The 23,818-nt window shown below is 43.6% G+C and overlaps 1 protein-coding gene across 2 annotated transcripts in view; it reads left to right on the top strand.

Annotated features, from left to right (window-relative positions):
- PLEKHM3 (pleckstrin homology domain containing M3) overlaps positions 1-20,670 on the top strand; it is a 191,312-nt gene extending 170,642 nt beyond the window's left edge. For both annotated transcript variants that reach the window (XM_047773365.1, XM_047773366.1), the window contains exon 8: positions 19,613-20,670. In XM_047773365.1, coding sequence (XP_047629321.1) covers positions 19,613-19,790 — 178 coding nt within the window. In that variant the 3' untranslated portion in view covers positions 19,791-20,670. The remainder of the gene's footprint in view (positions 1-19,612) is intronic.
- Positions 20,671-23,818: the final 3,148 nt, after the last annotated feature.

Raw genomic sequence — 23,818 nt, 5'->3', positions numbered from 1 at the left:
AGGAAATGGGAATGACAAAAGATACCCTCCTTGATTGACAAAAAAGAAATAAGGGCTCTAACCTTCCAGATCAGAAGATTAGACTGATACTGCCCTAAGACTTAAAGGAAAAGAGCATAAAAGCAAAAAAAAAAAAAAAAAAAAGAAAGTCACATAAATCCACAAAATGATCCAGGACTGGATTTTTTTTTTTTTTAATCCTAAAATTGCCTTCTATCCAACTTTCTTTCTGGCCTCTCTATGTAATCACTGATCTTTGTTATTAAGGACATACTGCTGCTAAGGAGACCATCCTGTTTCTTATATTTCTGTGAAGATTCCAGTTCTGAGTCTTGAAATGTTTCCAGATCACAAGTACATAAATACTTCATCTTAAAAATACTCAGCATGCATTTTAACATGGGACTTGCAAAACATACTAGCTGTCAGACGTCAGTTCCATCTTCCCTGTCTGATCCATTCAGCCTTGTTGATTTTTTCATGTCACATACAAACCACCCCCACAGGCGTTCTTCACTGCACTTGAAGATTTTATGTCTCTGCTCCCTTTGGGGGCTGTGTTGAGATGTGGGCGTACTATGAGAAGATTACACATTAACATGAAATTTGGTGTGTTTCAAACAGTAAGCATTCCATAACTATTTACTGTTTGGTTCAACTCTCCCAAGTATATATTATGTGCATTCGTTAAGGACACTGATAATGCTTTTTGAATGAACAGATTTGTTAAGAAAATTTTAAATGCACTAATTGAAATAAATCAGAGAAAGACATATTGTAGGATACCGCTTATATGTGGAATCTAATAAAAGCAAACTCATAGATACAGAGAACAGATTAGCAGTCACTGGAGGTGGGGGGGAAGGGGCAAAGTGGGTGAAAGGAATCCAAAGGTACAGACTTCCAGTTATGAGTAAATTCTGAGGATATAGTATACAGCATTTTTGACTAAAGATTACAATATGGTATCTCATATTTAAAAGTTGCTAAAAGAATATATCTTAAAAGTTCTCATCACAAAGAAAAAAAAACTTTTGTAACTATGTGAGCCGATGGATGATAACTCAACTTCTTGTGGTGATCATTTTGCAACATGTACATATATCAAATCATCCATCATGTTATACACCTGAGACTAATGCAGTGTTGTATGTTAATTATATCTCAATAAATCTGGGGGGGGAAATACTTGTGAAGTTAGAGGAGCATAGTAAAAGTCCGAAGAAACACCACAGCTTTATATGTAAAGTTGGAACAAATGACCTACCATTTCAAGTGTTTCTCTGGTGTGAGCATTGCCCTACAGACGCCAACAAGGTGCACTTGCCCTACACAGGGCATCTGAGCACGTGTTCATCCTGTGTGAGGGCAGCTGCAGCTCAGTGGTCACGCTTCTAAAAGGGCTACATGTTTTTTTCAAGTGTTGGCGTTTGGAGAAGTGGATTGAGCACTGCTTGGTAGTTTTCCTTTGTAGGCAGTAGTCGACCCCTCCCTTCGCTCCTCTAAGAAATCATGTTTGCATTCAGGACCTTGAATGTATCAACACCAAGCTCTTACCAGTTGAACTGACATACTCTGACACCACGTCCAATCTGCTCATGTTCACAGAACCTTTCCTACATCTGTCTATCGAGAATGAACACTAGCCTCTTGGAAAAGTCCATGGCAAGTGAGTTTCAAACGGGGTTTACCCTCTTTCACTTTTGTCAGGTTAGCTTACAGAGTAAGAAGACCTCCCAAAGAACTCAGTCCATGCTTTGTTGCTTTCATTCATCTTGGTCAAATTCCAGAAATGTCTAACTTGTACTAAAGAGCATGGAGACTCCTCCCAGCACCTTGACCTCTGGAACTGGTCTTTGTCATTTTGCATCTCGTTGCAGTTCACACCACCCTACCCCTAAAGACTTGAACTTGTTGGGGCATGGACTTTGTTCTTTGTCTTGGCACCTTCTTGCCCTTCTTTAAGCTTCGTGTACACATGAAGCTTCAAAGAGCTAAGTGTAGGAGTTCCCATCGTGGCTCAGCAGAAACAAATCTGACTAGCATCCATGAGGACGCAGGTTTGATCCCTGGCCTCACTCAGTGGTTAAGGATCCGGCATTGCATGAGCTGTGGTGTAGGTGGCAGATGCGGCTCTGATCCGGTGTGGCTGTGGCTGTAGCATAGGCCAGAAGCTATGGCTCCGAACCCTAGCCTGGGAATGTCCATATGCCATGGGTGCAACCCTAAAAAAAAAAGACCAAACCAAACAAAACCAAACAAATAGCTAAGTGTAGTCCAACCTAAAAAAGGTTTGTTTAAAACAAGAGAAACTGCTTTATGATGAAGTATAGAATTACTTCTTCCCATAGAAAATGCTGAGATGCACAATTCTTAGCACAACTTGAAGAGTCCATGAAGAGCTGCTTTCCATTGTCCTAGTTCCATCTGATTTGTCCATGGAAGGTAAATGCGGAGACAGCTTTGCCTAAAGTTGTCACTTAAGTGCCCAGAAAATCATCAAACCCCAGATTCGCCAGCAACCTTATAAAAAGTCTTCCATTTTTCTGGGCAGCCAATTATAGTTCGTCATTTTTCGAAAGAGAGTTTCATGTTTAGGCAGGAATTTTCTGGTAGGAGTTGGGGGAACAGAGCAAAACTCCAGAGGAGGAGGAAAGCGAAGCGCTGCCCAGAAGCTTGTCTTGCCTTGTGGCTTCCTATTTGCTCAGCCTTCATTTTTTTGTGAGTCCTTACACAAACAGACTGAATACCTGGATCATGCCCTCATCTGGACTCAAATACACATACATTACATACCCTCTTTTCACTAATCAGCCTGACACATTCCTCTGTTGGGAAATGGTTCCAAAACAAACACTGTCGGTGCACCTAATTAGCAGGTTTGTGGGCTGTGCTTGGCAATCCAGTTACATCCTGTTCAACAATAGAGAACAACAGCCTTGGCTGGGTCAGACTTTAAGGAGGGAACAGCATCCCCCACCCCCACCCCCACCCCCACCCCCACCCCTGAGCATATACGCCTTTTTAATATTTCCTTTCTGTGGCTTTTCTTGGGAAGCAGCCACTCAGCAAGTATTGTAATGAGGTGTGGGATCCTCCCAGCAGCTAGAGGGAATTTGCGCTCCTCTTCACAGGTGCCTTTGCTGAGGAACCAATGGCTTCCATCTGCTTATTGTTCTTCTGTCTCTGGCATTGAAGAGGAGCATACTAAGGAACTTTCGCCATGGTTCTCTAGCACTGAGAGTGGAGGACAAGACTTCTGCCTGTGTTCTAGAATCAAAGCCACCAATGATGGAAGGGACTGCAGAGACCATTTGGACAGATCTAGGGTGGAAAAACTGAAGCCCAGAGAGTGCACAGATTTTGCCAGCGGCAGAAGCTGGGTGGTGACTTAGCAAGAAGGAAGCTTGATCTCCTTAGGCTACATGACTGCCTGCTCTTACATGTTTTGTTTAGTTTTTTGGTTTAGTTTTGTTTGCTTTTTAGGTCCGCACCTGTGGCATATGGAGGTTCCCAGGCTAGGGGTCGAATTGGAGCTGCTGGCCTACGCCAGAGCCACAGCAACGCCAGATCCAGGCCACGTCTGTGACCTACACCACAGCTCACGGCAATGCCGACTCCTTAACCCACTGAGTGAGGCCAGGGATCAAACCCGCAACCTCATGGTTCCTAGTCGGATTTGCTTCTGCTGCGCCACGACGAGAACTCCTTAAATGTATCTGCCAGCAGAGGTTCTCCTTGATAAAAACAGGAACACAATGCTAGTTTTTTTGGCTTTTAAACTTTGGTCAAAGAGCAGCTTGGTAAATAACTTTTCTCCTTGGCCTAGTGGCTCCTATATTCACACATCAAAATGTTTCAGAATGTCTGTGAACACAGACAAGACTTTTGTGAAATCCTCAGTGCTGACCTGACCCTTTATGTCCTTAAGCTGCTTTAATCAATGCGGTGCATTTCTAAACACAGTCCCTTCTAACTATAAAATTAATTTTTAAAAAATAGTAAAATAAAATTAATTGATGTTCATTACAGAAGAATTTTAAAATACATGAAAGTATAAAGAAAAAAGTTCTTGGGAGTTCCCGTTGTGGCTCAATAGTAACAAACCCAGAGTATCCATGAGGGTTCAGATTCAATCCCTGTCTTCACACAGTGTGTTAGGGATCTGGAGTTGCCATGAGCTGTGGTGTAGATCACAGACACAGCCTGGATCCCGCCTTGCTGTGACTGTGGTGTAGGCTGGCAACTACAGCTCCAATTCAACCCCTAGCCTGGGAACCTCCGTATGTCTCAGGTGTGGCGGAGGGAGGGAGGAAGGAAGGTAGGTTGGTTAGAAAAAACTCTCTCTCTCTCTCTCAATATATATATATATATATATATATATATATATACACACACACACATATATGTTTTGGGGGGTTTTCTTTTTTGTTTGTTTTTTGCTTTTTAGGGCCACACCTGCAGCATATGCAGCTCTGATTAGACCCCTAGCCTGGAAACCTCCATATGCCATGGGAAGCAGCCTTAGAAAAGACAAAATGACCAAAAAAAAAAAAAAATCTATACACTTGTACTAATGGGTGCTTTTACAGGAAAAAATTGTAATTGGCTCTAAAATTATTAAGATCCATTTAATAAATAGAGGCAGGCTAGTCCACAGACAGATCATTGGACTAGGAATACAGAAGTCTAGGTGTCATTCTTAACTCTGCCACTAAACTGCTCTGCGACCTCTAACGAGCCATCACCCCTCCTCCCCTGCCATTTTCATATCAACCCTATGACACTGTTTTAAGCTCTTATTGTTCAAATAAGTAAGAGCTTATAAGAGCTTTACTTCAGCTCCTTTGCTTAGCATTTCGTATTCGTCTATTTGATAATTTGTCATGATGCTTTCACCATGAATTTGACTGATTTTTGGTACAATTTACCCAAAGAGATTAAGGTACAAATTCAAATTGTGACTCAGTCCACCATTTTGAAATAATATAAGATCCATAAGGAAATGGCCTTTTTCTATTTTGCCCACTGTTCCATCCTCTACATCTAGAATAGCACATAATAAATGCTCAATAAATAATTCATAAATGAATGGTTTATTTTAGTTTTTAAAATCTCTGCTTCTCAACATATTTCTTTTATTTTAAATAGCTTTTAAAATAGTTTCAGGGAAATTGTCTGCTTCAATGTAGACATTACCAAGATACCTGATTTTATCAAGTTATACCTAAGATTCTATTACACATTAGGGACAGATGTGGGTTTTTTGGCCCAATGGAGACTTTACCGTGAAAAATTTGAGTTTTGCATTTGGGCATATGAGGTAATTCAAATAAAAGTAGAACTATTTCATGTAATTTCATTCTATTAAACATTTTAAATGGAGTAAAGCAGTAAAAAAAAAAAATTGAGTTTTGCTAGGCTACCCAGATAACTTAATTTTCAAAACATCTTTTAGGTCATTGTTGAGTGTGCATGTTTTTCCCTCCCTGTGGGACTGTAAATAAGTAACCTGAATACACAATAGGGAGGAGAAGGCGTATTTACCTTTCCATAAAAAAAGTGTTGACTCTTCAGACTGAGCAATACATTCTGAAATGAACTATTTTATGCTTTAGAATTCCAAGAAGTATAATAGTATCTTGGCGTTGTCAGTATATATTTATGATACTTTGAGACTTTTTAAATCCGATCAATTATAGTACAGACAACTCGTTAAAGTTGCCTTTTGGTTTTTATTTAAGCTGTCATGCACTGTTATGTCTTTATTAAACCCCTTCAGTTTTCTGAATATTAAACCACTCAGTACCACATCAGGATATATCTGCATATGCCATCTATAATTTACCATTAATAACCTTCTGTTTGGTTCCTGATTCTTCTGAAGTACTTCAAATAGAAATAAAGGCATGGTTCATAGATGTTTACGCTCTATACAAAAGCGCTAATTGGACTGAATTATATCAGCATAAAATTTGGAGAGCTTAGCAATCATTTACCCACCACCCCCATACCTTGCAATACACACCCCTTTCCCACCCCACCCCACCCCCGATGGAAGCCAACATCCTCATCTAACACCACACCTATAGCTAGTGGGAGATTCCAGCTATGGAACCTCGGTACAGTACCCTCTCTGCCTCACCCTGTTATCAGAGCACTAGCCTAAAATTTGAGGGACCCATGACGCATCCTAGGAGGGTAAAAGATTACTACATACCCTTAACTATTTTCACTTACTGCTGGTGATGGTTGGGTGGGGGTGAATGTTCTCACCAAAATTAATGGGAAGAATTTTGTAACCTTTCGAGGAGAAAACAGGGAAAGATAACATTCTAAAAAGTAATTCATCAGGAGTTCCTGTCACCGAGCAGTGGTTAACGAATCCAACTAGGAACCATGAGGTTGCAGGTTCGATCCCTGCCCTTGCTCAGTGGGTTAAGGATCCGGCATTGCCGTGAGCTGTGGTGTAGGTTGCAGACGCGGCTCGGATCCAGCATTGCTGTGGCTCTGGCGTAGGCTGGTGGCTACAGCTCCAATTCAACCCCTAGCCTGGGAACCTCCATATGCCGAGAGAGCGGCCCAAGAAATGGCAAAAAGACAAAAAAAAATAAAAAAATAAAAAAAAATAAAAAGTAATTCATCAGAACTCAATCCAAAAATGGGCGGAAGATCGAAAGACATTTTTTCCAAAGACATATAGATAGCCAAAAGGCACATGAAAAGATGCCCAACACTGATAATTATTAGAGAAATGCACATCAAAACTAAAATGAGGAGTTCCCGTTGTGGTGCAGTGGTTAGCGAATTCGACTAGGAACCATGAGGTTGTGGGTTCGGTCCCTGGCCTTGCTCAGTGGGTTAAGGACCCGGCGTTGCCGTGAGCTGTGGTGTAGGTTGCAGACTCGGCTCGGATCCTGCGTTGCTGTGGCTCTGGTGTAGGCTGGTGGCTACAGCTCCTATTCAACCCCTAGCCTGGGAACCTCCATATGCCTCGGAAGCGGCCCTAGAAAAGGCGAAAAGACAAAAAAAAAAAAACTAAAATGAGGTATGACCTCACACCAGTCAGAATGGTCACCACCAGAAAGTCTACAAACAATAATTGTTGGAGGGGGTGTGGAGAAAAAGGAATCTCCCTACACTGCTGGTGAGAATGTGAATTGGTATAGCCACTGTGGAAAACGGTAATGGAGGTTCCTCAGAAAACTAAGAATAGAGCTACCCCATTATCCTGCAATCCCATTCCTGGGCATATGTCCAGAGAAAAACGTAATTTGAAAAGATGTATGTACCCCAGTGTTCGTAGCAGCACTCTTTACAATAGCCAAGACTTGGAAGCAACCTAAATGTCCCTCAACAGATGAATGGATAATGAAGATGTGGGAGATATATATATATCAGTTACAAAAAAGAATGAAATAATGCCATTTGCAGCAACATGGCTGGACCTAGAGATTAACATACTAAGTGAAGTAAGCCAAAGACAAGTATCATGATATCACTTATATGAGGAATCTAAATAAATAGCTAAAATAAAATAAAAACATAATTCATATGAAAAACAGAAGTGAGAGAATTACCTTTTATAAAACCAATAACATAATAGACTGACTTGCATTATGAATCAGTGGCTGGTTTAACGACCGCATCGGAGACAGAAGCCACTAACTTGAACTGATATAATTTAAACCAAAATATCTACTTCGGCCTTAACAGTGGGGAGGTTGAAGTATATTAAAGCTGTTCTTCAAGAAGGGAGTTAACACTTCTTTTTCCTAGAAAGAGAAAAATTCTCTTTTGATGGTGGAGAGAAGGGAAATTTAAAGTCTTAGGAAAGCAGCTTACATGAGTGATTGGAAGTAAAAATTTCAAAATTGAGAATGCAGAAACAAGTAAATTGTCCTCAGCAATAAGAAAGACTTTGGGGGGCAGGATGGAATTAGGGTGGAAGAGTGAGGCCTCAGGAACCTGAGCGGGGAGCATAGTTTTCAGACAGTGCCAGAAAGAGACACCAGCCCGGGGATTTAGGGACAGAAGTGACGTGCATGTCAAAGCATCAAGTAATGAAAGGTGATTTTTCCCTTCCTCTGCTTTCCTGAGAGGTATTTGTAAGGTCCACTGTTTCAAAAAAGAGAGACCGAAAGTTCCCGTGGTGGCTCAGCAGTAAGGAGCCCAACTAGCATCCATGAGGATGGGGGTCCGATCCCTGGCCTCGCTCGGTGGGTTTACGGATCTGGCATTGTCATAAGCTGAATCGGCTCAGATCCCACATTGCTGTGGCTGTGACGTAGGCCGGCAGCTATAGCTCTGATTCAGCCCCTAGCCTGGGAACCTCCATATGCCACAGGGGCAGCCCTAAAAAGCAGAAATAAGAATAATAATAATTTTTAAAAAGAGACCTACTCAGGGGAACCTTAATCCTCAGAAAGTACCTAGGAGGAGTACTTTACCCTTCTTCTCCCGGACTAACCCCACCTGAACGTTTCTTATCTCATTTTTTCTCACTTGAGCCTCTAGTGCTGGCTCAAGTGCTGGGGCAGCCAGTCTTCCTGTTCTGGGAGGAGAACCGAGATTTGTAAGTGTGACGTCTTCATTTCTCAATTTTAGGAGGTTTTTCTATAGCACTTGCCCAAGCCACTTCCCAAAGACAAGGAAAGAGAAAACCCTTAGTTATTAGTTAGCACATTGCTAACCAGGCCTCAGGGAAAGGCTCCCACTGGCTTCCCCCATGAGTGACCACATTGTTCCCTTTGAGAGTTTCCTGTGCTGATAGTACCATCTAGCAGTCTCCACCCTAGTCTGTCTTATGAATATACCCATTGTCAAAAGAAAGAAAATTTTAAGTGATTTCCAGGTGTCTTTTGTATCTGTTTATTGCTTGTGTACCTAGCATATCATTCGTAACTATTTTTATTACTCTGATTATCAGTGCCATCCAGCTTCTACATGTATGCACAGGAGAAGCAAGAGTTCCAAATAATGTGCTCACTGAATGCAAAAACATGCATTGTCATTCACACCTTTTTCCTTTATTCAATGTTACTATATACCAAGTTTTAAACATTTTTGCAGTATTTTTCCAAAATAGTAAATATAGGCTTGTTTTACACACAGTAGGAATAATTTTAATTACTAAAAGTTTATGCATTATTAAACAATTGAACTGTGTTTCCTAATTTTATAAGCATGTTAACAGTGTATTATTTAATTCACCAAAAGTTAATCACCACCTTTGTCACTATATGAATATGGAGAAAAACCTAAGATGTTCAGAAAGTCAGATGTGTAGAGTCAGGATTAGTCCTTGACCACCTGAGATGTTTATACAGCTGCATCTCTTTTTTTTTTTTTTGGCTTTTTTAGGGCCGCTCCCGTGGCGTATAGAGGTTCCCAGGCATGGGGTCGAATCGGAGCTGTAGCCACCAGTCTATACCAGAGCCACAGAAACACCAGATCTAAGCCGTGTCTGCAACCTACACTACAGCTCATGGCAACGATGGATCCTTAACCCACTGAGCAAGGCCAGGGATCGAACCCAAAACCTCATGGTTCCTAGTCAAATTCGTTAACCACTGAGCCACCACGGAAACTTCTGCCTCTCTTTTTAAATAAACCTAATAAATAAAACTCTTTATTTTATAAATAAATTATAATTGATTATATATATTTCAAAATTTTTTATTTAACGTAAAGACAGGCAGTGATAAACTTCACTAATATATTCAGTATAGAATGGTTTAACTTTATAGAGTTATAAACTCTAAAGTTGTCTACTTGAAGGGAGACTATAAAACAGTATATTGTTGGTACAGGAAGGTCGATGAAAGGAATAGGATTTCAGAAAGTATAGAAATAAACCTAAGTAATATGGGAATTTAGCACATGATAAATGTAGCACAGCAAATTAATCAAATAAAAATGGATCATTCCATAAAAGAAGCTAGGAACCAGATAGCCATTTGGAGAAAGAAAAGTAAGGCTGGATTTTACCATACCCCTTACGTCAAGATAAATTCCAAATACATCAAATATTTTAATGTAAAAAAGAAAAGCCCATAAAGTACTAGAAGAAAAGATGGGTGAATATTTTTATCATCTTGAAGTGGGGAAGGTCTCTCTAAGCTTGACATACACCCAGAAGCCGTGAAAGCAGATACTTTGAAATACATTTTTAAAATGTATTTGTCATAGATTGCCAGAGTTCCCGTTGTGGCTCAGTGGTTAACGAATCTGACTAGGAACCATGAGGTTGTGGGTTCGATCCCTGGCCTTGCTCAGTGGTTTAACCATCCGGCATTGCCGTGGCTCTGGCGTAGGCCGGTGGCTACAGCTCCAATTAGACCCCTAGCCTGGGAACCTACATATTGAGGTGGGTACGGCCCTAGAGAAGACAAAAATAAATAAATAAAATTTTTAAAAGAGGAAAGAAAGAAAGAAATGTTAAATGCCTGAAATTCTATAGATAAAGGCAAATGTAAACAGGAAACTTGGAGAGAGATTTTCCACACAAATGAGAAAGTATTAATTTCCTGAATATAAAAAAGTCTGTAAAAGTCATTAGAAAAGTGGCAAAGGACATGAACCAACGTACTGAAAAAAATATGCAAATGGCCAATAAATACAAGAACAACTCCATAGTGTAATAAAGGAAAGTAAAATAAAATGAGGTTCTTACATCTCAGCTATGAGAAAATGTTAATAGATATGAAATGTAAAGTCCTATGTTAAAACATTAAATAATTATCACTTCTATTTTCATTTTGCAAAGTCCACTTTTTTTGCTCTAAGTATTTGGAACAGCCCTATCTAATATACTGGATAGCCCTGCTGTCTTTGGAAATGATTGGCCCAGAGCAGTGGTTTTCAAACTTTTCTCTTCATCAGAATTCGCTGGAGGGCTTGTTAAAACATAGATTGATAAGTCCCACACTGTAGTTTATGATTCAGTACGTTGGGAGTAGAACCCAATAATTTGCATTTCTAACAAATTCTCTGGTGGTGCTGGTTTGGCTAGTCCAGGGACCGCACTTTGAGAACCATTGGCCTAGAACACACTGAGTATTGGAAAATTATATAATACTATCTGGTAGAGAACTGTATTAGTGAGAACAGACAAATAGGGGAACAGTCTACTTTAATGACAAAACCCTTTGGGTTTTTTATTTGAATGTTTTTCTCATTTAAATTTACATTGCTGACTTATTCCTAAGCAACTAATCATGCCCTTCATAAAATTAGATTTACCTTCTGAACTTTTTCTTTTCTTTTGCCTTTTTCTAACGTACCTATGCTTGACAGTTTGTGTTCCATTAAGTGTCTTATTACTTTGAGGAACTGAAATGTCATATGTTAAATACAAGTAAATCCCATTCAGAATTTTAGATACCATCCTTATAAATTGTTGTTTCTTTTAAACAGGCTTACTTGAAAAACTTGACAGTTAGATTTTTTAGTTTTACACTAAAAAGGTAGGCAGGTGAATTAACAAAAGTCCATATGTAAGCCAAGATTATTATTTTTAATCTCCATCAGCCTAGTAATATTCTTCTATTCACTGCCTTTGTCTTAGATGTAGCAAGGCATTTCTAAACATCTCTTAGACTCTTAGGTGTTTCAAACTACTTTAGAGATTTTTACAGAAAACCATTGCTCTATAGGTTCTTTAATGGCTACAATTATAATATATTCTCGCTTTTTCCAAAAATTGTAGAAAGCTTTTAAATCCTCCTTCAGTTCCTTTACTTGCTCTAATAAACTAGATTTTCCTAAAAGTAATCCCCAAAAGTGATGGACATTGGTCTGTTGAGAATGATATTAACTGCCAGGTGAACCATAAATTTAAAAAAAAACTTAGTACTTCAGAAATTCCAGTTTTTCCCTATCCCCCCAAAACTATTTCATTCAGGTCAAGTCTATTATGCTTTTACATACATACATACCTAGAGAACTAATGAGAAGTCCTGTCACTGTCAGCAAGTTAGCAAGGAGATCTTATTAAGCATTTGCACTAAAGCTAATGGTGAGTTACTGTCCCCAGTAGGGTAGCAAAATTAACAAATGAATTAATTAACCCTTGTTTACATTCTATTTCAAAGCCAAGATTTCAAGTAAAGCTCTTGTCAAAGGTATTAGCTGAGCTTGGTTTACAAACTAAAAGTGCAAGACCTGTGAAAGCCAAATGCTTTGTGGGCTGCAATCAGGGAAAAAACCCTCCTTAATTAACTCCAGGGATTAAAGAGTAAATAAAAAGATCATTGCAGAGCATACCAATTGTTCTTCCCAGATTTGAGAATTTAGCAGGTATTTGAGGACATGTTGAATAATTCCAAGGACTATGTGGCTAGGAACTGGGGAAAGAGGGCCAGATTTAAGTCAAAAGGCTGCAATCAGGTCCAAAGTTGAGGACTATTTATTAATTCTGGGACCAGATAAGCCACCGGTTATTTTATTATTTTATTTCATTTTTATCTGTTTACCAAAAGACTGACTTATTTAAAAAGGGAAAACAAATAGAAGAGCTATTATAAGGATAATTTATGTAAAAATAGGGGCAAAGGGCCATACAGATGCTGCCTAATTTAAATGTCTGATTTGATTTTACTGTATGTGCATTTTCCAATTCACAATTACTGGAATAGCTTCACACATTAGCACAGACATGCCTAAATCTGCCTGACATTTGACCAAAGGAGCTGGATCTTTTCCAGTCTCATATAGTTCCGATCAAACCATATGGATACCTTTTTAGACCTCCCACCTCTTGTACCCCTAGCCAAAGAAAAAGAAAAAGAAAAAGAAAATCACAGTGAACAACCCTACATGTAATAGTCCCAAATGCAAAACTAGCTCCTTGCAGAGCAAGTTTATCCCTCACTCTGCAAGGGGCCAGGATGGTTCTGTAAACCAGTGGTTCAGACCCTTTGCTCTCTTCCTCCCCTGCCCACCTGCACCTCTCAGGGCAGAGTAGAAGGGCATCAGGAGAATGTGGATTTCTGGTAATCCGTTTTACCTTGAATGTGTAATAACACGTTCTGTGTGTTCTAAACAGCATACATACACATACCTAAGTACATACATAGCACATACACACACACACACACACGGGCATTGCCATATGTGATATCAGCTGATTTCCTATTTAACCAAATTATAAACTGTTTGCTTCCATTCATTTACTGACTCAATAACAAAAGAAAACACCAACCCAAGACATTAAAATAACCAGGCCCCAATAACTCCCTCCCTTAGCTAGGAGATTTAAATAATCATGTGGGTTTCTTGGAAAAACCAATAATAGCTAGTGGCCCTATGGGGCGTCTTACATGGTAGCCGTACACCAAACCGCACTTGCCTGCCCCGTAACGTGCACTTATTTCTGCACCCCGCCCTCTTCATTGTGGGCTCTACAGAGTGGAAATCAGCCAGAGCTCTGCCCTGCTCTCCGGGTTCATCCTTTCGCTTGTCAGAGATCCAACCAAACACAAGCCAGAACTTCAATCCTGGTGAAATATCTGAGGTCGTTACCTGAGCCCCAAATAAAAATGCAGCAGGGGAAGAACCCAACATGAACAGAACAGAAGCATCTCGATGACCTCAACCGGGGGCAGAGGCCTTTAGCAACTTCCTGTGACCTCCCTGTATGCAGCTAGACTCTGGAAGGACACAGACAAAGCCGTCACCCAGCCTGTCTCTAATTGGTCTCACATCCTCAGCATTCCAGAACAGGAAACTGTCGGCAGCCAGGGATTCTTGCTTCTTTGCCATAGTATTTGAGAAGCAAACCTTTTGCCCTGCACATATTTAGTTCTGTTGGTTTGTCATGGGTTAGTTTTCTTTGGCTGGAGAGCTAGGATAAGAACATCCTGTCTGTCCAATCTCTTGACAATTGACTATTAGATTTCTAGGTTCTGGATCTCTCTTTCACTTGCCCTAGGTTTGCAAGCTAATTTGTAGGTCAAAGACTGTTTATAAAATGTATAGAGTTTCTTTCAATGATGTGTTTACAAAGACATCAAATGAGATCTGTGTTGCCCACAGATGCTGAGGATATTCCCCCAGGGAAGGGGACCATACACAGATCGTTAATGGCATTGCTCCCTGGAGCTTCCGCAGAAGCAGACTTGTCTTCTTTCTCCTCCCACATTGTCTGGTGTATCTGGTGCTGACGGGCGCCTGGGCCACTCCAGTGTGGCTGGCCCAATGTTTAAAACACAAAAATACCTTCACCTGAGTGGTAAATTATTGCCTCTAACCAATCCCCTCCACCCCCCCCCCAAATAAACCTCCCAATATTTAACAATTCTGGGGTTTTTTCTTGGGGAGAAGGAAGGCTGATGAAGGTAGGGAGAAGGCTTAAAAAAAGAATCCTTAATGTTCAGTTGAAATTTGGTTAGAAGGGGCAGAGTCAGCCCCTTTTGGCCAAATTCCTAATAATCAGAGCTCTGTGTACTTGCACATAGAAGCTATTTCATAGCTTGATTAATAATGATAACATTTAGAGTAATGCTCTTCACTTGAAGGCTCCTCTCATACAGTCGCAGCTGGTCAGTCTGAGACTCTGAGGAGGGGCCAGCAAGGCTACATCCCCACGCATTCATCTGCAGACCTTGCACAAGAAAGTTTGGCAAGAGGAGGATAAAATCCAGAATAGCCTTCTCCCTTCTGCACAAATCTGCAGGTTGGAAGTAACCTTAGCTACCATCCAGTCTAACTTCCTCTGACTCCTGTAGCGAGCGAGCGAGGTCCAGAGATGAAGTCATTTACCCAAGATGCCAGTGATGCCAGAGCCCCTGGGCCGAATACTGGGATTCCTCACTCTAGTCGAGCTCTCCCCTCTGCAGTATGGGGCCTCATGGATATTTCACCAGTCTCCTTTTCATTATAGAAGTTGCTGAAACCTAGCTGCTTCACAGTTATGTAAAAGCAATTTTTTTTTATGGAGAGAATACAGACGTTTTTGGTTCGGGTTCATTAGCTGGCCTAGATAGGGCCTGAAGAGACAAAGAACACCACAGAGAAACACCGCAGAAGTTCTTGGCCAAAGAGCAAACAAATGTCACGGAGGGCCAACCACCACGATGGCCTTTGAGGGAAAATGGAAAAGTCAGAGCGAGCTGAGGGAAAGTTGAGGGTTACAGTCAATTCACAGAATTTTGTTATGGGTACTGACTTCTGAAATGATGTTCTAAATTTTAGAAACCGTGAGATGGTGAATGCTAGTGAATTGCGGCTACGTTAATCAAATTCTGTATTAAAAATATGTATTTGTGAAAATGATATGAATAAATAAATTCACTATGGTAGACCTTACTGGCTGGTATAAGCATAAGCCAGCAGGGGACACTTGCAGATTCCACCTGGGGAGGGCGCTGTTTAAGTATTCCTTGCCCCCGCATGATGCCTCGTCCAGATAGATTAGGTCAATGGTTCTCAACTGGAAAGCTCTCCCTGCCTCCCCAGGGGACATTTGGCAGCCTCTGGAGGCTTTGCCAGGGGAGGAGCAGGAGGTTGCTACTGGCATCCGGTGGGTAGAGGCCAAGGATGCTACTGAACACCCCCAGAGCTGAGGACACCTCCCCCACAGCAAAGACCTGTCCATCCCAAACTGTCAGAGTGCCAAGGATGAGATCCCTGGATGCAGTGAAGCAATAAATGTTTTCAAGAAAAACATGGAAAAACCCATTGGGCAGCTTCCGTCCATAGTAAACACATGTCCCTGAAGTTGCATCCTCGTGACATGACACGGGCAAGGGAGGCCATGTGGTCTTCCTTCTCTGTGGGGCACAGCAACAACCGAAAAAACAGTGACACTGCTGATTGCTGGGACTGGGTGACTCAGAAAGGAAGGTGCTGGCTTTCATTTGATTCTCACTCAGGAACGCTGAAGCGACATTGCTCTTTTATTATCTGTGGCAATTTTCTGCACAGATGATTGCATTGCTAGATATGCCTTTATATAAAAAGCTGTGTTTGTTCAATCATATTTTAAATATAATCAGGAAATTTAGCAAACACTGAGAAGCCGGGGAAACTTTTTAAAGCAGAAGGTCCTTTTTAATAAAGTCCTATTCTGAAAGAGGAGCATACCTACATACTGCATTTTTAATGTAACTACTTTCTTTCTCCTGCACATGAAACATTTTTATTGCAGAGCTCTGTAACTCTTATATGGTTTCTCTTCCTCCTTCCCTTTCCTGCCCTTGTGCTTTTCCTTTAAAGAGAAAATCTTGAGGGATAATTAACAATGTAGTCTCTGAATTTGGGAACGTCATTGATCCATTATACAGATCAAAAGATGCCTGCTGGGTTACAGATTGTTAGAAAAAAATAGGACTTGGATCCATTTTGAAATCATTAATTTTTTATCTGGGACTTTTTTTTTCCCAGTTATTGACCTTTGGCTAGAAAGAGCAGGTGCGCTCCACTCCCCTATCACCCCATGGGTGTTTGTTGCACCAGAAATATCTGATAAGACTCAACCTCTTCACTCACGGTGGGTGGGAGGGGGGTATCAGCAGAGATAAGGGAGTGGTACCCAAGGAACCCAGCAGTTCTCTCCTTATCAATCACTGCCCTAGGGCAACATCCCTAGTGTATAAGTCACTGACTAACTCAGCAGGGCAAAGGGGCAGGAAGGAGGAAATTTAGTTGATAAAAAGTTACCGTTAGTGTCACTTCAGGACACTAGGAGGTTACAGAGGTGTGACCCCCTGGGGACAAAGCCACTGCCACTGGGGAGGAGCCAGCCAGACAAGGGAGGCATTAGGATACCTGGGTCTGACCTTCATTCTGGGGAAGCAGGGAGGGCAGAGGGCAGGGAGGCGCTCGAGATGACTCCACCGCACCTGCCCAGCTAGCACAGCTCTAATGTCAAGAAGGCAGGTACTAGAGTCACCATGAGAGGTGGTGTCACCCTCGCCTGCTCTCCAGGGCCCCTGCTGTTTGGACAGGCCTTCCACATACACCCACCCACTTTAGTCTCAGGTCCGCAGTGAGCAGGAAGGAGGTCATCGTGAGCAGCGTTTTTCCAAGAAGAAGCCGGAGCACCTCGAATATACATAAAGTGCCCAAGGTCCCTCAAGGAGGGTTTGAGATTGGAACACAACTCTTCTCATACTCTGACCTGAAAGCCTGCTTTTCCCTCTGGCACACACTGCTCTCAGATGACCAGGCCTCACTACGAGTCTTGGCTGGGCTGTCAAGAGTCCTGGGTTCCAGTCCCAACGCTGTCTTTAACTCACCGTGTCCTCATGAGACAAGCCCTAGCCCCCTTAGCATCTCAGTTTCTTTTCTCTGGGATGCGGGGTTGTTCAGGATGTCCTCATGTCACCATGGTGACATAGGTGAAATCAGGCTGCAGGGAAGACTCGCAGCTGCTTACCGTGGAAGGAGCTGTCTAAGCTGTGTTATTAAGCACTTACCACGTGCCAGAAACTGTGCTAAACGCTTTATCCATGATCTCACTGGAGCCTCGCGACACCAGATGAGGTACATGAAACTCGACTTAGCAGATAAGAAAGTTGAAGTTCAGGGAAGTGAAGTAACTCGCTCAAGGTCACCGTCTTAGTCAGCCCAGGCTGTCATACAGAAATACCAGGGACTGGGTGGCTCAAACAGCAGGTATTTATTTCTCATAGGCCTGGAGGCCGGAAGTCCCAGATCAAGGTCCAGCAGGGCTTGGTTTCTGGCGAGAGGTCTCTTCCTGGCTTGCAGACAGCCGCCCTCCTGCCTCCGTCCTTACACAGCCTTTCCTCAGCATACACGCAGGGGAAGAAAAAGAACACACTCTCTGTTGTCTCTTCTTAAAAGGACACCAGTCCTATCAGATCGGGGCTCATGCTTGAGCTTTCGTTTAACCTTAATGACTTCCTGAGGGAGTTCTCGTTGTGGCTCAGCAGAAACGAACCTGACTAGTATCCGTGAGGACGTGGGTTTGATCCCTTGCCTCACTTGATGGATTAAGGACCCGGTGATGCCGCTAGCTGTGGTGTAGATCACAGACACAGCTTGGATCTGGCGTCACTGTGGCTGTGCTGTAGGCCTGCGGCTGCAGCTCTGATTTGACCTCTAGCCTGGGAATTTCCATATGCCACAGTTGTGGTCTTAAAAGCAAAAAAAAAAAAAAAAAAATTTAAAATAACTTCCTGAGGAGCCCGTGTCCAGACACAGAGACATTGAAGATTGGGGCTAAACGGAGGAATTGGGGGTGGGGGGCACACAGTTCAGTCCACAGCAGTCACACAGGCAGAAAGTGACTTGAAGGTGGGAACTGGGATCTGAAGTCAGGCCGTCTCACTCTGCCTGCCGTCCCAGCCACCGTGCTGTATTTGGCCCAGAGAGCTGATCTAGGAGCACAGACTGCTGGGTGCAGTGACGCTTCTGTCTTTCGCTTTCTCAGCTGGTAGACACAGCCCTCCCCCAACACCAGTGTTTTTCCCTCTAAGTCACTACCTTCTCTCCTGGGTATGTGGATGGGGGGGAGACCGTCCCATGACCACACTTTCTGGATCCTGAATGATGCCAGTGGCACGTCAGTAACGGGCCAGGGAATGGTGCCCCCCAAACCATCTTAAACCCAGGACTGAACCTCAAGATACTCAAGAAAAGCAAAAGAGGAACAAGGCTGAGCCCGCAGGACTGGTCCCTGTCTAGTGATCTTTGAGCCTGGTCTAGTGCAGGACCTTCCATGGATGTTGCTGGTTGAACAGGATCATGTGGGCCAGATTCCCTGGGCTCCTGGGATGAGGTCACAGTCCGTTGTCACTCATGTGTGGAAGGATGAGTACTTCATCCACATTGGCAAGCCACCCACTGGAGCAGCTATGGTTGTGCTTGTCAGTTACTCATTATTAAAGACTACAGTTGCAACAAGCTGTTTAGACTCCTGTACAGGCTTCCGCCAAGCCAGACAACAAACTAGTCATCCACCTGGAATGTCTCCTCTCTATAAATTACAATATCTGTGTGTTGTTTTTTTTCTTTAAAAAAAAAAAAAAAAGTTCTCTTCCCCACGCTCTTGGCGGGGGCGGGGGGCGGTGTCCTCATTTTTAAAAAACCTCAGAGGAACAGTAGACCACAGGCTTCATTCAGAAAGTGAGTGTGTGTCCTTTTACTTTTCCAAATTGTGGAATAAAGGCAAGGAGTCATGGGCAACCTCTTGGCTCCTGTTAGCGGAAGTGGTGAGCCACCTTTTCGCAGCCATAACTCAGGGCTGTCGCTGGTGTGGGAAGTGTTCTCGCTTGGCAAGGCCCTTCACTCTTATTTTCTGTCTCTTCACCCACATCTCTTTCTCGGTGGAGAAAGGAAGCTTCTAGAGCTCTGTCCATTGTCACCATGTTCACAGAATGGCTGGTTGACCATTGACTCCCCTCCACCCAGAGGCCGTAAGCCTCTGCACAGCTAGTTCTAATCAGGAGAGGAAAAAAAAAAAAAAAAAGTTTTCAAGTGAAATTCAACCTTGAGCATTTTGGAAAAGGGAAGAGCCCACTTCTGTGAGTCATGTCTCTTCCCAGGGGCAGGGTGTCCGGAACAAAAGGTTGTGGCCTCAGCTGCACCGAGGCCACTGGACATCGGCATCCTGCCTCACTCACCATGGCTGTGGTTGCTTTTGCAGGTGTGAAAGCTGCGGGGCCGTTTTCCACTCTGAATGCAAAGAAAAGTCTGTCCCCTGCCCGAGGTGTGTCCGCCGAGAGCTGCAGAAGAAGCAGAAGTCTTTCTGGCGGAGGCTGAACATGGACGAGAGCCTGGAGGAGGCTTGCAACATGTTCGAGCTGTCCTACCAGAACACCTGACTCGGCTGGAGCCCGAGGCCCAGGATTGACCTCTCAGCCATCCATCAGCCCCAGTGGCTTCCTAACTAGCCAGTTAGATCCCTCCCGAGGACGAGTACGCCCCGTCTTCAGCTAGCTATACAAGTATATTTATATAAGTACACATACCTACACGTCCTGTATGTATGTCCTGTATTCATCATTGTCCAAAAGGTCCATGGAGCTTTGTGGCTCAAAAAATTAGTAATAGCTGAATTACATTTAGCCATGAATTTCAGCTGCTTGCTCCCGAGCAAAACGTGGTTTACACACGAGGCTTTAGAGTTTGTTTTGTTTTGCTTTGTTTTTTGGCTCTCAGGGGCCATTGATTACACAGGGCCCAGGAGAAAGCATTTCCTACAGAAAGCAGTGCTTTGTGTTATTTATTTTTAGCCTTTACAGAGGATGAGGAACTGAGGCGAGCACCCATCATCATTTGTCATAAGAAAATCTTCAAAACACAGCAATGACTCCTGGATGCGTCCAGGCCCCAGTGTCCCTGGCTCTCACGTGCTCCGTGTCTTTGCAGAGGCCAGGGTCACCTCATCAGGAGGGTGTGCTCCCTCTGACAGAATACATGTGTTCCTAATTTATTAGGGGAGCTAGTTCTGGCTTTAAAGGGGTTTTTCTTGAGAAGAGACCTCAGTGACCAATAACTGCATGTTGTCTGTCTGTCTGCTGGTACGAATCCCAACACCCACCCAGTGCTGTGACGCTCCCCCAGATTGGCCAGGTGGCAAAGAAACGCGGCTCTCTTAAGAGCCATCTTCCAGGAGTTTCGTGGGTGACAGTTACAGATTTTGTAACGGTGCTGGCCTGAGGAAATTGCCCAGGGTTGCTGGTAAATACATCAGCCTGTAGACCGGGGGTGGGGTGGGGGGGTGGGGGAGGTTCCCGAGTGTGTCCATTCCAAGAGACAGTCTGCAGTTTCTTTTCACGGCATCCTGTGTGGGCGATTCCCACCTATTCGTTATAAATGCTTTGTCATTGTTCTTCATTGCCCTTTCATCCTGACCTTTAATTTGTCAATGTAACCACGTCTGCCCTCATCTTTTTCATTGTTTTGGAAAATCAGAGGAACGCCAAACTTCAAAATAGCAACTTTAGACTCTTAAAATACCAAACTTACAAATGCAGTTGATAAATTAAATCTAATACTATTTAGATAAATATATGAACACATATGTAATGCCACCTTAAAGTGAAACAAAAAATGGTGAAGAAAAAAAAAAGAAAGAAAGAAATTTCGTGGGAATAAGAAATAGAATGAATTGCTTAGGCACTGGGCAGGGCAGTGCTTGCCCACGGCAGCACCCTTTTATGAGCCAGCATAACTGTCACTGTGCTCAAAGTGGCAGGTAGGCTGGCACTGGAGATTGTGGCTCCCATTCCTTCCACCTTAACTCTTTGAGAACAGAAAAATAAGCTTATATTGAAACAATTCTCCCTCGTCTGTATGAGAAGATTCTGTATGCTGCCGCTGAGCAGATGCCTTCAATGCCTCCGTGGTTTCACTGCTGCTAAGACCTGGAGACTCGCTGGCTCACAAAATCCATGGCACATTTAACCCCTTTGCCCCTTTCCTCCCGACACCTGGCTCCCTCCAGACCCCAACTTATGATGCTTCTGTCTGCTTAGAGACGGGACATCTCAGTCTCACTTCTGTGCAGACTGTGAGATGTAAGCGTTTCACCTCCCAGCCAGTGCCGGTTCCTCTGGCCCCAGACCACACAGTTCAGCTTAAGAGCGCAGCACCACGCACGCATGTGTTTTCCAATTGTACAGTAGCTGTCACCAGGACACAAAAACTTGTGAAAAGCCCGGGGCCCCCTTCATGAGGTGCCTTTTCCTCTTAGAAAAACAAGTTGACTTCTCCACCAACACATACACACACACACACACACGCACGCACGCACACTTACTTTATAGAGACGGCACACAAAAGAAAAAGGATGGAAGATCTCAAATGAGCATGTGGCAAACAGGCAAACACATTTGATCATCTCCCTTTCCTCCTCCGTCCTCCCCCCGTAAAATACAGTATTTATATTTTCCAGCCTCAGAGAAGATAGCAGAACATGATCTTTCATGAGAGAATTATAGACCTGCTTATTATAAACCAGATGTGCACCCATGGCAAAGTGCCTTTTCCCTCCGCCCCCAGCTCCCTGTCACAGTAGCTCACCCCTGCCTGCGCCAGCACCGATGCATCTGTGAGTCGGACCTCAGCGAGGCTGTCCCCAGAACACGGCACCCAGAGACCCAAAGCGCAGGGCCGCCGCCTCCCCTTCGAGCATGTTTGCCATATGGACAGAATTTCCTGTCCCATCTCACAGGCACCCAGGGTCAGACCTGCCGAGAATCTGGGTGACGTTCTGGGTCTGTTCTCAAGGACTTTGCTTTCACCAGGCCCGTTTAGAGGCCCCGCCGAATCCTGGCAGCCCCTGTGAACGCGTAAGAACTTTCCACCCACGTCATTTTCGGCTTATTTTCAAAAGGGGAAAAAAATAAGTGTGCTCTCACCATCAGCTCCCTAGAACTGGAACCATAGCCCGGCCGCTTCTGTTTTCTCCACCCTTTGTAAAACCCCGGCAGCCTGGTCGGTGCCAGCCACAGGCCTACCTGACATGGAGCCACGGCCACCAAAATCCAACAGGACAGAGCAGAGCCGGCTCAGGAGTTGGGTCTGCCGTGAAAATTCAAAATTGCTATTTTCAGCCCAGAATGCCTTAGCCCACATGAACGCCCTTACTGTTTTCAGCCCCAATGAATGACTTCGTGCACAGTAGGTAATTGTTCCACTGTTTAGAAACTGTCGAAACAACAGCAAAGCTGTAGATTCCCACCTCCTTAAGATCAAGCTAATACCTGCTTGCCTTCGTGGTCCGTTTTTCATCCCATGTTAAGTATCTTGCACATAAAGCACATAAGAAAATGGCCACATCATCTCCTAGAGCTGGCAGCCAACTCGGGAAACTCATTTCTCTTGAAAGGCCCATTCCTTGGTGTAGCACTTGAGGAAATCCCACCTCGCAGTGCCAGAAACTCATGTGTGAGACCGTCCAGCCCTGGTGAACTGTTGGCATCTCAGCCTGGAGGAAAGAAGCCAGTTCCTAAAATAGACCTCAGTGTGCACCACGGCGGGAAGGCCGCAAAGTACTTAAAAAGCAGGCCACTGGGATGGGAGTCGTGTTCTTTCCAGGGTGGCTCTTTCTCCAAGGTGAAATCTCTTTGTATGAAAAGCATGTAAACGCTCATCTTCCCCCTTTGCTCCACTGCCTTTGCCTTTTCAGGGGACTGTGTTATCGATGTCTTTATGTCTGGAGTGCTCAACTGTCGTCTTTGTAGGAACTTGAATATTTGGGGGTTTTGTTTGTTACTGTTTTTTTTAGGGCGGCACCTGCAGCATATGGAGGTTCTCCAGGCTGGGGTTCCAATCGGAGCTGTAGCTGCCAGCCTACACCATAGCCACAGCAACACGGGACCCGAACTGCATCTGAGACCTGCACCTCAGCTCCCTACAAGACCAGATCCTTAACCCACTGAGCAAGGCCAGGGATCGAACCTGCATCCTCATGGATACAAGCTGGGTTCATTACCACTGAGCCACAACTGGAACTCCTGGGAGCTTGAACATTTGATTAGCTGAGAAGGTCATCGCTTTTTGATTCTTCTAGACTAGACCCCCCACTGAAAAGGGGCTATGGCTGGGACTTGGGATTTGTGCTTTCCAGCCAACTTCCCCCAAGGGACTGTGCCGTGATTTCCTGCAGGCCACAGTGAGGGCTGAGCTCTTTCCATGGCTCTAGATGCTGTAGGCAGCCCTCTCTAAGCTGCGATGGAATCCCCCTGCAAGGGGTCTAGCCTGTTTTTGTCTCAGCATCTGTACACACTACACATTGACACTGAATCGTTTCTTCCCAGGCCTTCTCAGAAAGGCTTGGCTTCCAAACCTGTGGCTTTGTTCTCTACCCATTGGCCAGAAAAGGCCATACGTAAATTATTCTATC

The sequence above is a fragment of the Phacochoerus africanus genome, chromosome 3 (assembly GCF_016906955.1).
Source record: "Phacochoerus africanus isolate WHEZ1 chromosome 3, ROS_Pafr_v1, whole genome shotgun sequence".
NCBI lineage: Eukaryota > Metazoa > Chordata > Mammalia > Artiodactyla > Suidae > Phacochoerus > Phacochoerus africanus.
The sequence above is the reverse complement of the archived record's forward strand: the minus strand, read 5'-3'. Positions and strand labels throughout refer to the sequence as shown.